Below are 14602 nucleotides of genomic sequence, written 5' to 3'. Positions count from 1 at the left end.
GACAACGAGAGTCAACCTAAAAATATCAAAGAGAGCAAAGACAAATGGTCGAGTTTCATCCTCTAAGTGTGATTATGAAGGATCATCAGTCTTTTGGTAATTCTTTTTGTTTTTGATTTTTTTTTCTTTTCTTTTAACTCACCCATCCTAAAATATCAAAATTTGATTAAAATTCGACACTGTTTGAGGTTCCCATTTTCCATTTATCGATGACATCGTAATTGCGGTGTAAGCGTTTTTTTTTTTTTTTTTTTACAAATTTTTTATTTTTTTCTAATATCATATTTCAGTTTAAGCGTTTTTTTTTACAAATTTCTGATAATTTTTTAACACCACGACCTATAAAAAAACCCTGCATCTCTCTTGGCAATTTTTTTTCTTTCTTTTTTAATTTTTCTCTCAACTCACACATCCTAAAATATAAAAATTTGATTAAATGTTTCCTCGGTCGAAACGGTTGCCTCTCAGCGTAAGTAAAGACAATAGTAGACTTCTTTGTGGGCAAATATGTTGACAGTGTAATGTATACCTAATGACAATCTACAAGTGATAAAAAGGTATTGTTTTGCTAGCTTGAAATCGCCGGAACCAACCAGAAATTTTACTCCTCATAAATCAGTTCAAAGTCAAGTTTCTCAGACTAGCGGAAAAACGCCGGGCAACGCAGAAATCTAAGGAAAAATGAACCATGAAATCAGTTACTTCACGTTAATCTTCGTCAGATACACGCTAGTGCTGTTATTACCGGTGAATATCATCGGAAATTCTTTTGTGGTTACTATGTTCTTGAAGATGAAAACTCTGACCCGTCAGTCCTCTGACTTACTGCTCTTCAACCTTGCAATAGCGGATCTACTGTTTGGAATTGTGGTTTTAACCTGCAGCTTGGTATTCCATTTCGTTGGTACAGAAATCAATGATTTCTACTGTAAGGCCACTGGTGGTGTGGTCTATTTGAGCTGTGGGGTGTCTGTATACACCCTGACCGTCATCGCAATGGAAAGATGTAGAGCCGTCTTAAAACCTGCACGAGCTAGGATAAGAAGGTCTAACATTACAAGAAATCGTAGAATCCTTCAGTTCATTTGGTTTACAACACTTATTGTCATCAGCCCTATTTTTGTATTTCTGAAGAAAATGGACGTCTCTGACGACATTGTCGATTGTGGTTTCGTTCAAGACGCGGTCATGGCGCGGTTTGGGAGAATCTATGACGCTATAGTGGTACTTGTTCTTTTTTTAGGTCCCAATTGCTTCATTTGTTGCCTGTATGGCAAGCTAATTTTTAAACTTTGGTATGACCGTCAAATGCACCAGAAACCGAGACTTGCCTTGATGCATTCCCGATGCAAACTGACCAAACTGTCCTTCGTAATTAGCGCAGTGTTTACAATATGCTGGACTCCGTATTATTTCCGAACGCTGGTCACTCTCGTTTATGGACAACAGATATTAGTTTTGAGTTTAGTGGTGTGTCGGGTTTTAGTTGTAGTCAATTCTTGTGCGAATCCCATCATATATACATTACAATGCCCTCGATTTAGAATTCATTTGAGACAATTGCTTGATTGTAGAAACAAGATATCACCGCATATACCTTAAACAAATTCTTTTTTTTTTTTTCCAATTTGAACTCGAATTTCTCAAAACTTCAGCTTTAAAAATTCTTTAAGGTGGCTAATTTACATTATCAACTCAGTTGACAAGTCTAAATTATCTTGTAATACCGACAGCGAGGCAGCAACACAATCTCTTTAGAGATTTATCTCCTTTGTTTCTTCCCAAAAGACTGATGAAGATGATATGTAGGTGTCATTTACTAACTATTTTAACTAAGCGGTTTGACCATATTATTCCTATCATTTAAAAACTTCACTGACCACCGTTAAACTATCGCATACATTACAAAATATTGCTTTTAGTGCACAAGTGCCCTAATGGCTTGGCACCAACTTATCTATCTGAACTTTTACACCACCATAATAGTCCACGTTTACTTCGTTCTAGTTCTCAAGATATTTTAGCTGTGCCTTGATCTAGGTTAAAGACGTATGGTGAGCTTTTCCTATAGTTGCTCCTCGGCTAAGCAATCAATTACCTCTTGAACTCGCGAGCGTTATCTCTGTTGACCAGTTCAAGACGCAGTAAAAGGCATACTTATTTAAATTGGCCTATGATGTCTAGTTTTTAGTAGTGTAGTTTAGTTAATTTCATTATAATAGCTATTAGCTTTTGTATTTTATAGTTTAACCATTGTTATACAGCGCTTTGAGAAATTAGTGGACACAGCACTCTATAAGTGTTTTATTATTATTTATTGTTAACTATGATTGGATCTGAAACTAAAAAAAATATTAATTAAATTGTTTTTTCCCTTCAAAACTTTTCGAAGGATTTTGAGATTTCCTCCGGCAGCATTGGACTGAAACGGTTAAAAAATTTTTCCAAGAACATTTTCAGAGCATCCCCGTTCTAAGTTATCCAGTGTGGATCTAGAAAAAAGTAATCCTGTGCTTAGTAGAAGGCTCTCTTCCACAGGGCAGCCAATGAGAGGGAAAGGAAGAAAAAATAACAAGTGGCCGATTTGGACCAATCAGAATGAAGACTGCATAGTTCCCTCTATTTTCCATGACATCATTTTTCGAATAAAATGATCAGAACCATTTCGGAAATCATGTGCTTTCCATTTTTGACTCTGGCTGGTCCAAACCGGTCATGTACGTATTTTTTTTCCACATCACTCATTGGTTTCTTCCTGAGGAAGAACCTATTCCGATTCCTTGTCATAAATTTTTTTCAATGGATGTCTCTTATTTCTCCACCAAACCATTAAAGCAACCTGTGAGGTACATATAACATTATTTCCAGCGAACCACCAGATAATTTTTCAAGTTTAAAAATAAATCGATGACGATTACCTTTGGAATAAGAAACATATGGGGTGCAGTCTTAGCCTCATCCTCTCTTGCTGCAACCTAATAAAGCAATTTTAAATCAAGTATCGAAAATAAATCAAGATTGCTATTTAGTTTTGGTCCAGAAAATTCGTGTCATCATCTCAAACAATCATAGTCAAAAGTAGAATCGATCGCGACGTGGTAATTTCTTCTTTTTTTTTTTTTCTTTTTTTTTCATTGAGGAGGAAAATCAAGCTAAATGAAACTTTATTGTAATACTCTATTTTCATGATTTGAATTAAAATCAACTCAGCTCGTGAAAGGGTATTGCTCTGACTAAAAGGCATGCTGAAATAACTAATTGCAACCGAGAATGAAATAATCAGATTGCCGTAACCATGGTCTCCAAATGCATTGAATAAAATAACTCTCCCAAATGAATTACCAGACGTGGTCATAAGCTGTAATATTTTTCGCTTTATTAAACCCATCATTCATCAATTTATTCATTACTTCATACAACTATCCATAGATTCATTAATCCTTACTTCCGTCCTTTTAATCATAAACTCGTACGTACGCGCCACTGTATCCAACGTGTAATAGTACATATTATTTCCTCAAGCCTTCCGACATAAAATAGCATCTGACCCTTCAGAGGAGTCAAGCTGTTTTGCCTGAATATCGACAAATCCCTGCTTTTCTAAAAGCTTTCTGTATTCATCTCGTGTTCGTTCCTTGCCATCCACTTGCACAAGCATATTTAGAGAAGTTAAAAGAGTACTTTTAGGCCCAATTTTGTCTTCATCCAGGAACCTTTCAGCAATAAGGACACGGCCGCCTAAGGTATCAAAATGCAAGGTTCAATTTAAAACAAGTGCCAGCTGTCTGTTCTTTTTTTTTCTTTATTTTATTTTTTTTTTTGGAGATTCGCAAAGACCTGGATCAGCCCCAATTATCCAGATTTTGTGGTTGTCCACTTGCACAAGCATATTTAGAGAAGTTAAAAGGCACTTTTAGGCCTAATTTTGTCTTCATCCGGAAACCTTTCGACAATGAGGACACGGCCGCCTAAGGTATCAAAATTCAAAGTTTAATTTAAAACAAGTGCCAAATTTCTGTTCTTTTTTTTCTTTTCTTTTCTTTTTTTTCTTTGAGAGTCGCACAGACTTGGATCAGCCTCAGTTATCCAGGTTTTGTGGTTGATCTAAGGAATAAAAAAATTGGCATGCCGTACAAAAACTGCAAGTGGGAAGGCATTTGTCTTCAGTTTCACTCTTTCCACAAATAGGTCTGCTCGACATGCAAATGAGTACTTTAACGAGTCCGGGAAAATTAAAAAACAATCAAAACGTTATTTCGACCCAAACGATCCTTTTTTGTGGACCTCTCATCATGAACAAGACTGCTCCTTGTGTGGAAAAGCTAGAGGGCACCGTTCAAATCAAGCAAACAAACAACCGACGGTTAAAGCTGGTGGTTAGTGGTTTCCCCAGAATTCCCGAAGAACTACTTTAAATACAAGACATTTCCTTCAACATTCATGTTCGAGTTGCGGATGAGAATGAAGTGAAAATGCTATTTCACTGGTCGCTACCTTCCAAAAGATGTCTTTTAGATATCTCACCGGAAATGGATAGAATTTGATTACAAAACACTATTAGCAAAATACGTGTACGAGGAAAACACACCGGGGTGGAGAAATAGAGATGGCATGTCTGTTGAAAATTAGATTTGTAAAGCAGTAATACAGAAATGAATAGGCCAATGATATCTTTCTTGAAATTTCCACTTCTGTTTCTGCCGTCCCCTTCGCATTACAACATGGCCGCCACGAAACAGCGAGCGAAGAAAAAGTATTGTACCAATCCTCTCTCAGCCACTCAGTTTGTTTTGGGTTTGTCTAGATCAATGATATCACTGGTATAAACAAAACCGTCTTTGGCCCGGACTGTACTAAGTCCATTGATCTTACCGTTACACCACAGAGTCTTGATATACACCTTTCTTCCTGTTTTTTGGTTTTTTTTTTCACTTTTTGCATCAGAATTAGATTAAGACCTTTGATTTTCTACACAGGAAGAAAAACTCAGGATATCATTTCTTACCTGAAGGCAAACACTCAAAAACATTTGAAAGTATTAGGTCAGCCTTCTCGTCAGACCAATCATGAAGAATGCGGGACAAAATGTACAACTCAGCCTTTGGTAGATCTCCTTGGAAGAAATTCCCGACTACATAAGATATGTTTCCTTGATTAGGGCAATCTTCTAACGAGGGACGAAAATGATGTGCAGAGTCCACAACAGACTGCAGGTCGCACACTGTGATCTTCATGTTTGGGTAGTACTGACATAAAGTGTATGCCATTGTTCCTGGCCCACCTTTATTCCGAACCAGAAATACAAACAAAACAAAACAAATATCTTTAAAAGTATTGTTCACGTGCTGCGCGTATGAAAGTTCCTTTTGCCGTTGCGAAAAATATATTCGCAAGTCCGACACAAAGTAATTGATTGACTTCTTATCAGAAACACTGAATAACAATTTGCCTGTAAGGAACCATTCAGCCCAACATAACCTAAGCCAGAATTCTTCTGCTATCCTGAGTCTTACTGCTAAACCTACCTCCTAAATCACAACAGCTTTGCAACTTGCTTAAGTCAAATGCTGTCGCCACAGCGTGACAGAAACGTCGCGACGTGCCATGCATGGCGGAGAGAAACTGTAAACAGGAACCCTCCGTGCTGTACTCGTCTTTCCAGACATCTTCTTTAGAATGGCCAAAGGTTCTCATCCACTGATTCGATCCTTCGCGAATTGCATTCTCCAAGTTACTGAAGAGGGGATATATCACTTTATTCGAGTGCTTTATATAGTCAATGAGGGAATCTGGACTTGATTTGGTAAGGAACTGCCTTGCTATTACGCTATTGGAATACAGCCACGATCCATCTTGCTTTTTCTTTTCTAGCAATTCCACTGCAACCAACGTGTTCATTAGGCACTCTGTTGCATCAACGTTAGATCCCATCTTTGAAGAAATGTTTTCAACTGACTGCGGGGCATCGGAATCTTGCAAGATATCGAAGACACCCATATCACATGCTGCAAATAGCACTTTGGATTCACGAAAAGCGTACATCAGATCTTGCAGTTTACTTGGAATTGGCAGAGGAATTACGATCCTTTCTCTGCAAGCCATGGCCAAAATTGTGACTCAGTTTTCTTCCAATTTGTAATCTGATTTGTTTCTCTTCCTTACGTTGTGATGGTTGATTCTGCGGTTTGCGTGAAAAAAGTTCACGAAACAACAATATAATCGCCAAAGTCTTGTCCTCTTTCATTCCTATCACGGCGGTAAGTTTCTAAGGAAACTGTGGTGTTATGTGGTTAGAGCGATTGACGAAAGGCTAACGCTCGAAACGTCGGCATAAGGTAAAATATGTACTGGAACATTGAACTATTGGACCACTTTTGAGACCATTTTTCGGACCACTTCAGGCCCGAAACGCCAGCTTTTAAACTCTTTACCTTGGCCAATTTACGTTATCAACTCAGTTGGTAATACTAATTTAACCCATTCCTATCACGGCTTGTTGTCTCCTTGCAACCCTAGGGTGTTACGTAACGACACCCCCAAAAGGATATGCACATGACCTCTTGACCAAGAGACCGAGTGTCAACTTCACAGAGCACCAAAGTCAAGGAGTCCGAGCTTGGGAAGTTAAATTTCCTTCCACACGGAAACTGTAAAATTCTTCGCCATATGTTTACTTTCACCCGTCATGATATGTTGAAGAGTCATTTTTTTTTTGTAATCTGCCTACAGTAACATTATTATTTCACAATGAAGATCACCAAGATAAAGGAGTGATTAACAGCGATTGCAACACAAGTTAGGCTTCTTCTTCATATTAGTAAAGATTAGCTTTACACTGATTTATGTTCCTTGTTTCACCTTGCAGCTTGTGTCAACGACTCTTTTCCCTCGACAGAGTAAATTTCCATAGTTGACTTTTCAAAACTCAGAATCTTTTTTTTTTTTTTTTTTTTTTTTTCGGGTGTGTTTGATAAGCTGAATATTTTAAAGCGTTGGAAAGGAAATGATAAGAGCGAACGAAAATATTACCGCTGCGATCCAAGTCCAAAATGAAAGTTAAACATATTCAGCATAAATAAAGACAGTAATTACCAATGCAAATAGCGTGTACTGTTTAGTAGGGGCCTTACGGAAACCCAGCAACGAGAACGTGGTAAATCTATTGGGCGTAAAAACTGCTCAGTACAAGCGTTTGAAAACTTTCCATTGATTTTTCTTGACCGTCCTCCTAAAAATAGCTGCCTGAAATCACCAAAATTTGTGTGGACTGAGAACAGAAACCCCGACGGCGGATTATCTGATTTTCCACTTACAACTCAATGCTGCTCATATACGTTATTCTAAAAAACATTCAGCCATATGCGAAATTATAACTGAAAATATAAATTCATTTTATAATCGACGTCTTCCTCGGCGTTGCTACCTAAGTTTCCCTAATAACATTGACCAGATTCGTACCCAGACTTCCCAGTAGTTGCAGTCACCGTTACACGGTAGAATCTGGGTATAAGATTATACAAAGACGTACAATGATCAATCATGCAAAAAGGAGTTGCTGATAGATAATGGATTCAAAAATGTTTTCGAATTCTGGTTGAAGGAGAGAGTTTTCTATAATTTGAATGATCTGACTTTGCTTCCTGATGATAATGACTGCGAGCAATTTGAAATTCTCAGTGAAATGATAGACCATACGGTGAACTAAACAAACTTGTAACAATTTCAGTCCTTGAAATGCTTCAACCACTTTAAAATCTCTAAACAATGGAATGACACAAATTAAAATTGCTAATTCAACTGTGCCGTTGAACTGTTCCACCTGTTTGGTTTCCGCAATGGCTAAAATCAAGTCACTTATTCAATCATAGAGAGCTGGAAATATGGATGGAATGGCAACTAGGACAGAGTTCTATCAACCAGTTTCTCTTTGTGTATAGTTCGATCACGTCTATCAGAGAGAAATTCAGCCGGATGAACCGAACGCTCTGACCTCGAGGAGCAGCAAGAAAAAAGCTGGCAACAAGACGAAGAGGAAGATGGGATGCGATTCCCCCAAGCAGTGATGAAGAATCGGCCGACGACGAGACCGCATGTGATGTTGGCGAGATTCCATCGTTAGAACGAACTGAAGAAATATTCACTTCAACAGCAGAATTTTGTTTGGTTAATTTTTATTTATTTTCCTTGTTATGGAACTATGGGATTACCATCACCTTTTGTTTTCTTATGCTTTTGTTGACATTGCTATTCGTTCTTTTAATACTAATCATGACCTGTCTTTACTAATACGCTTTTCCGTGATCGAAGTTAAACAGAAGGAAGTCGCGACTGTGACTAGCGTATTATTCGTGCAAAACTTCGAAAACTTCTAAAATGAACAGTAACATCATTTTGGTGCAAAAAACTTACGCCTGACGGTGAGCAGACTCCTACGGTTCAATACTGCTTGAGAAAATCATCACCCACCGAAAAGGCCCCTTTAATGACTGCAAATATATGAAAATCATATCTATGTGAACTGCGGTTGAAGAAATGATTGTGAAAGTTATCCTAGCAGTTATGAATGCTACTTAACTAGTAGTAAAAATAAGGCCTTAAAAAAAATTTAGGCCCATACGGGATTTGGACCCATCACCTCTGCGATACCGGTGCAGCGCTCTACCAACTGAGCTAACAGTCAAATAGGAGCTGGTCATTGTGTTGATTTTAAATAAACCCTTCAAGTAGTGAATAAATGACTGCAAATCTATGAAAACTATATATATGTGAACTGCGGTCGAAGAAACAAATATTAAAGCGATCCTAGCAGTTATGAATGTTACTTAACTGATAGGGAAAGTAAGGCTTAAAAAAAAAATTTAGGCCCTTACGGGATTTTAACCCATCACCTCTGCGATACCGGTGCAGCACTCTACCAACTGAGCTATCAAGCCAACTGGGAGCTGATCATTATGTTGATTTTAAATAAACCCTTCAAGTGGTGAATAAATGACTGCAAATATATGAAAATCATTTAAATGTGAACTGAGGTTGAAGAAATGAATATGAAAGCGATCCTCGCAGTTATGAATACCACTTAACTAACAGGCCCTTTTAAGTTGGGATATTGAACTAAGAAAAAATTTATGAACGGGATCGGGATTCACCGGTGTAAATCATTGAGATTACAGGATTGAGAGAAAATTTTTGCCGGGATCGCGGGATGAGGAACCCTATTGGAGACTCTTATGAATATCAAGTGATGTAAATCACCCTACAGAGCTGTAAAGGTGCCTTTAGCTGATTCGAGAGTGTGTCCACGAGAGCACCAGGTAGTCATGCTACATGCCATCTCACCGATATCAATGAAACTTTTCCTACCCCAACGCTCAAACAGACAAAATGGTTTCTTTTTTGGTTATTTCCGGGGGGAGATAGATCCCCCGTTTTTTCTTGGTTCACCAAGGAAATCGCCTCAAAATACCTAATTCTATGAATATCTCACTGCGATGGTATTTGACCGATAACTCTAAGAGATTGCATACATATTGTTACATCCTAGATCTGTGAATGCACGACGCAAGTATCAGTCAATTTGATTGACAGTTTGTCAAGGCAAATACATGACTGTGTTTTTTTAACTTTTCGATTCATCCAAATTATTGATAACTTTTAGGTCAAATATCTACCCTCTTTAGAAAGCTGCAATAATAATTTAATTCCCTCATATAATTCATCATTTCATCTCTAAAAACCATCAAAAACATTTTGGGGCACTGCCATAATTTTGTCTTGGATGCCTTTTGAAATCTTCTATTGTGACATGCTTGTCTCAACTATACCTGCAATGCAATACTGGCTCGCTAAGCAGTCACTTAAGCAAATAAAACTATATTTTATAGCTCTTTATACAAAACAATTGATTAAGGAAGCTAAGAAATGTACACAGCTTTCGAGATATTTTGCAGGAATGGAAAATTTAACGTTTAGGGAGAAGCATGTAGGCTAACTTTTGATGGGAAAACTGTAGCGTTTCTTTTTTCTGTCGTTTATTACTTTGGAGACTTGCTAAAATCAGCAAATATGGCATTTGTTCGGCACAGAATATTAATTAGTCCATCATTTGATTGTTTATTGTCATTTTCTCACAGTTCACAATTAAGAAACTGTAACCAGAGAGGAGATTTTAAAGTCACACGTCGCGTGCTTATTTCAACAACCGGAGTCAGGAGTTCTCTGGTGTGTTATAACTTCGTACAATGGAATTCCTGATCCTATTGAGGCGTTTTAATTGCTTGGGATAAATGTGGACTAATTTGCTGTCTTTGCTTGTCTCATTCATCCCCTGTTTCTAAACCTCACGTCCTTATTTTATTTGTTTTTTCTCATTCAGCTGAGAGAAATGTCATGATAGAGATTCCTCTCATAATATTTATTCTGCTCTGCTTCAACGTATTGAGCACTGTTCCACGCGAAAATCGACTTGCAGACTTCCTATATATATATATATATATATATATATATATATATATATACATACATGTTTAAACTAAAAATGTCTAGTGATAACATAAACGCCATTAAAGCGTCTACATAGAAAGTACTCTCATTTTTTTAATCAGTCAATGCTTAAACGAAACTTTCATTTTCATTCAGCTAAACACTGTATAATTGGATAGAAAGTACTGAAAGTAGTCTGAGAAATCTCAGACTCTTTTAAGGCTAAACACAAAAATGTTTATACTGATAAAGCTCTGAAGGAAATTGCAGAAAAAGGAAATGAAACTGATTTACGAGAGCTGATTTCCAAACTGAAAAAATCAGTAGTTATGAGCTTATCATAGAGTAAAACGAAGATTATGTTTCAGATGCTACCGACTTTTAAAACAACGAGAAAAAGTGATTCTTTAGTTCAGCCGTAAATATCGAGAAGAATATTAAAGGAGGAAGCGTCAGATAAAGAGTAAAACTACATTCGTGCTTAATACACGTGCGTGTGATTGGTTTTGACAGTTTTGTCTTAGCTCGACTTGGACGAAATTACCTGTTTACAAGTGCGGAACTGAAGCGCCTGTTACACATATCATACCGCGATTTGCCAACAATTTTGTTTTTAAAGCTTGAGCAGTGGGAGACAATTGTTTGTTGAAATGGAGAAAGTGTGTTTTCTGATATATTCTGCTCTTCTTGTGCTTACTAGAGCCATTTACGCAAAGAGTGATGCTGGTAAGTACAATCTTTAGACAAACATATACGTTTTTTTCTTCTTTTTCTTTTTGAAAGCTGATTATTAAGTATGCTTGCTTGTTAAGAGAAAAAAGGATGATGCTGTAATTGGCCGGACAAATAATGCTTACCGCACTTTAGATATGGCAATATATTCAGACTGTTCCGGCGAATGCTTGGTCATTAACATGAACGCCGTCCGTTGGGACGGCCGAACAAAACACTGCATGCTAGAATTCAAGTCTTAACTAATTATTATTCGAATCGGTCGTGTCAGTTGACTGTCGTTCAGCAGTCGCAGAGTTCGGACAAAAAGAACTGTACGTTTAGTCGCTGTGTTTTCGTTTTCGAATTTTGTAACAGTCGTAGAATTTATCGTCGAAGCACAGGCACCACGAAACCATTTCAAATTTACAATCGATGCGGCCATTTTTTGGTAAAAAAAAGCCGAAATTAAGGTTTTGTATTGCTCAAGGGAACCGGTGGAAGAAATAGTTCAATAAAATTAATGCGCAACAGGCATTGTGCTAACTCCACACATTAGCGCTTAGGATCCAACATTAAAATAAACCTAAAATGTATTAAGAAGAATACTTATTCGACAGATCGGTAAGCTATAACCTATAAGGTGGAACTTTGAAAATGGGGCAAATATTCTTCGTAGGAAACTAATCGCATAACAAACAAAAGAAAACAAATAAAAAACGAAAAACAAGAGGCAAAATACAAAACAAAACAAGGAAAACAATAAATTAATTCCAAAAAGAGCTGTTCACATTCGAATACAGTTGAATAAACGTTCACCTAAGTTGGTTTTGGATGCTATTTTACTCCAAAGAATATTAGTGTTAGAGCAGTTTGTTTCTGCTTCTAAACTTGCTCCCAAGGTGTTATCGGCTGATAAGTTAAACAGTTAATGGATAGGTTGTGTCTTTGTTCAATTCTACATTCAGCTCCCGTGAAAAACTTCGGTGGTTCCAGCTACATTTTCTATAGTAGCAATGGTAACTGGTACAACTGGGAAAGAAGCAAAACAATATGTGAACTGTCTGGATATAACCTTGTTTCTATTGAGAGTCGTGAGGAATGGAACTTCCTGAATCACACCATCCAAAAAGAGGATATCACTGAATACTTCATAGGTTTGAGGAAAGATCCATCAACTGGAGTGTGGAGATGGTTAAGTGATAACAGCACAGTCGATGCGTCCAATAGAGGATACTGGCCCTGGGCAAAAGGAGAACCTAATGAGGGAAATGGTGAATCTAACTGCGCGCAAATGTACAGAGATTATCTTAAAGACTTTGGGCGCTATAATGATATCAGATGTACTTCACCCTTATCCCACGCAGGATTCATATGTGAATTCAAAGGTGGAGGAGGTAATAGACTCTTAATTCACATTACACCAAACTGAGAATAAGAATAGGTCAATCGTATTACGGCCCAGTCCTTCTCTCGGAAGTCAGTTACACAGTGGAAGATATTGAAAGATTACATAACATAGTATAAACACTAGATAGACCGTGAAGTCACTTTGGATCCTAATAATGAGACAATAAGAACTTCTTGTTCAATAGTTTTCTGAATAATTTTGATATATCTATCTATTCATTTATTTATAGGTTTCTCTTTTTTTCCATATACTGTTACCATTGATTTGCGCTCCCTTTAAAAATGGATAGACAATTACAATATTACAATGACAAGTGAATTTTCATATTCTTGTCTAGAGAAAAAATCTGCGAAGGCGACGGCGTCCACCATAACAGGTAACTGTTGGCGTTGTAATTGTTGAAGGCTTGACCTATGGAATGAATACTACTTCGAATTCCTATTAGTACGCAAAACACCAACAAGCGCTCAAATCTGCGTTATTAGCGTGTAAGTAAGTAAGGAAGATACTTAATGTTATTAGGGTAACACTCAACAGTAATTTAAATTACTGAAAAACCTGCAGCCCTCTTTAAATAAACTATGACGCAATCAAAAACCTACACCTAATAATAGAAACTAGAGATTTTTTGTTTTGTTGTTTTGTTCTGTTTTTCTTCTGACAACAGTCCTTCTCAGGACTTCACTCACCCGGACGATCAAACTACACTATTACATGAGAAATGAATCGTTGATAATTCCAAAGTTCATAAAGCTCAAGCTCTGGATCGATTGTCTAGTTTCATTATTTAGTTGCTCTCTAGATAGTTGCACTTGATTTTAAATTTATTCTGATCATCAAACTTATTAAACGCTTCACTTTCGCGGTAAATCAAGAGAATTGCAAGATAAACCTCGGGATAGAACGCGTTTTGATCGATTACAAGAAGTATTTATCAAGAGCGACGGACGAGGATGGCATAGTATTTTTCCAAGAAGGAACTACAGGATAGTAGTGATCAAATTTATGTATATTGAATAATGTTGGTTTAACAAACATATCAAAGAACCCTACATCCTTCACTATCCTTTATCTAGTTGTAGCTTTAAAGCTGTTTCCTTTGTGTCAGTCGCGTCAGTACGGGTGTGTTGCATGAGAAAATTGTTGGATTTCTACAATGTACTGACTTTGACTTTGTTCACTGTTTTTGATATGTTACACTTCTTGCATGTTCAAGTTAAAAAGTAAGTGAATTGGAAAGATTCAAAACAGCTTTTAGTTAATCAATGTCACTTTCAGCGGCTAACACCAACATTGAATCTGTGAATCAAATACCCACACCTGAGTATGTTAATGCTTGAGCGGATCCGAAGGCATCTGAAACTGACTGCAGTTAAAATATAACAAGCCATCCAAAAGACCATTGACAAGAAGTTGGATGAAGGGGAAAAATCTTGAGTCGAAGCTTTTTCCTGAACTATGGCGTAAAGTTTCCAAAAAAATACCTGACCTTGTCGACTTCAATCCCGCGGGCAAAGCTTTTCAGATTTGAACATTGCACCGAAGTATCAAACACAATACACCCCTAATTTACTTGAATTAAACCAAAACACTTTGCTTCGCCTTTGATAGTCTAAAGCTAAAGAGAAAAGCTGAAATTAACACTTCGTGTTTTTTTTTCTCATTCTAAATTTTTCTAATTGCCTGTTCTTGATTGCGTGATCTCTCGTCATTCATCCGCGGTTTCCTTCCAAGTCACACCTTGAGTGACTGGAAATTGCGTCGAAATCTTTAATTGGTAGCTCATGCGCAACTTTCTCTTTCGTTGTGTTTCAAACATCCTCATCCAAAGCACTGAACGGTGGATTTAGTGAAGGAGTATGAATGATTTTTTTCGGAGTTGATTTGGTACTGTCGAGAACAGGTAATTGAGAGAGGAATATCAGATAATTCTGAAGTTCATGAAGTGCAAGCACTTAATTGCACGTCGAGGTTCATTATTTGGTTACTCGTGATAGTGGC

The 14602-nt window shown here is 37.3% G+C and overlaps 3 protein-coding genes across 3 annotated transcripts; 2 read left to right on the top strand and 1 right to left on the bottom strand.

Annotated features, from left to right (window-relative positions):
* The first annotated feature begins 654 nt into the window (after positions 1 to 654).
* On the top strand, positions 655 to 1602 carry LOC131777138 (QRFP-like peptide receptor). The gene has a single exon (XM_059093369.2). The coding sequence runs from the start codon at positions 682 to 684 to the stop codon at positions 1600 to 1602; it is 921 nt and encodes a 306-aa protein (XP_058949352.2). The 5' UTR covers positions 655 to 681.
* Positions 1603 to 3517: 1915 nt separating this feature from the next.
* LOC131777453 (acetylserotonin O-methyltransferase-like) lies at positions 3518 to 6102 on the bottom strand. The gene is made up of 3 exons (XM_059093758.2): positions 5526 to 6102; positions 5006 to 5281; positions 3518 to 3738 (listed from the first exon to the last, which is right to left on the bottom strand). Exons 1-3 carry the CDS (start codon positions 6100 to 6102, stop codon positions 3518 to 3520), a joined length of 1074 nt encoding a protein of 357 aa, XP_058949741.2.
* Positions 6103 to 11034: 4932 nt separating this feature from the next.
* Positions 11035 to 12622, top strand: LOC131787089 (L-selectin-like). Its single transcript, XM_059104173.2, has 2 exons — positions 11035 to 11205; positions 12159 to 12622. Exons 1-2 carry the CDS (start codon positions 11130 to 11132, stop codon positions 12620 to 12622), a joined length of 540 nt encoding a protein of 179 aa, XP_058960156.2. The 5' UTR covers positions 11035 to 11129.
* Positions 12623 to 14602: the final 1980 nt, after the last annotated feature.

The sequence above is a fragment of the Pocillopora verrucosa genome, chromosome 14, assembly GCF_036669915.1.
Source record: "Pocillopora verrucosa isolate sample1 chromosome 14, ASM3666991v2, whole genome shotgun sequence".
Classification (NCBI taxonomy): domain Eukaryota; kingdom Metazoa; phylum Cnidaria; class Anthozoa; order Scleractinia; family Pocilloporidae; genus Pocillopora; species Pocillopora verrucosa.
Note: the sequence above shows the minus strand (reverse complement) of the source record. Positions and strands in the feature narration are given on the sequence as shown.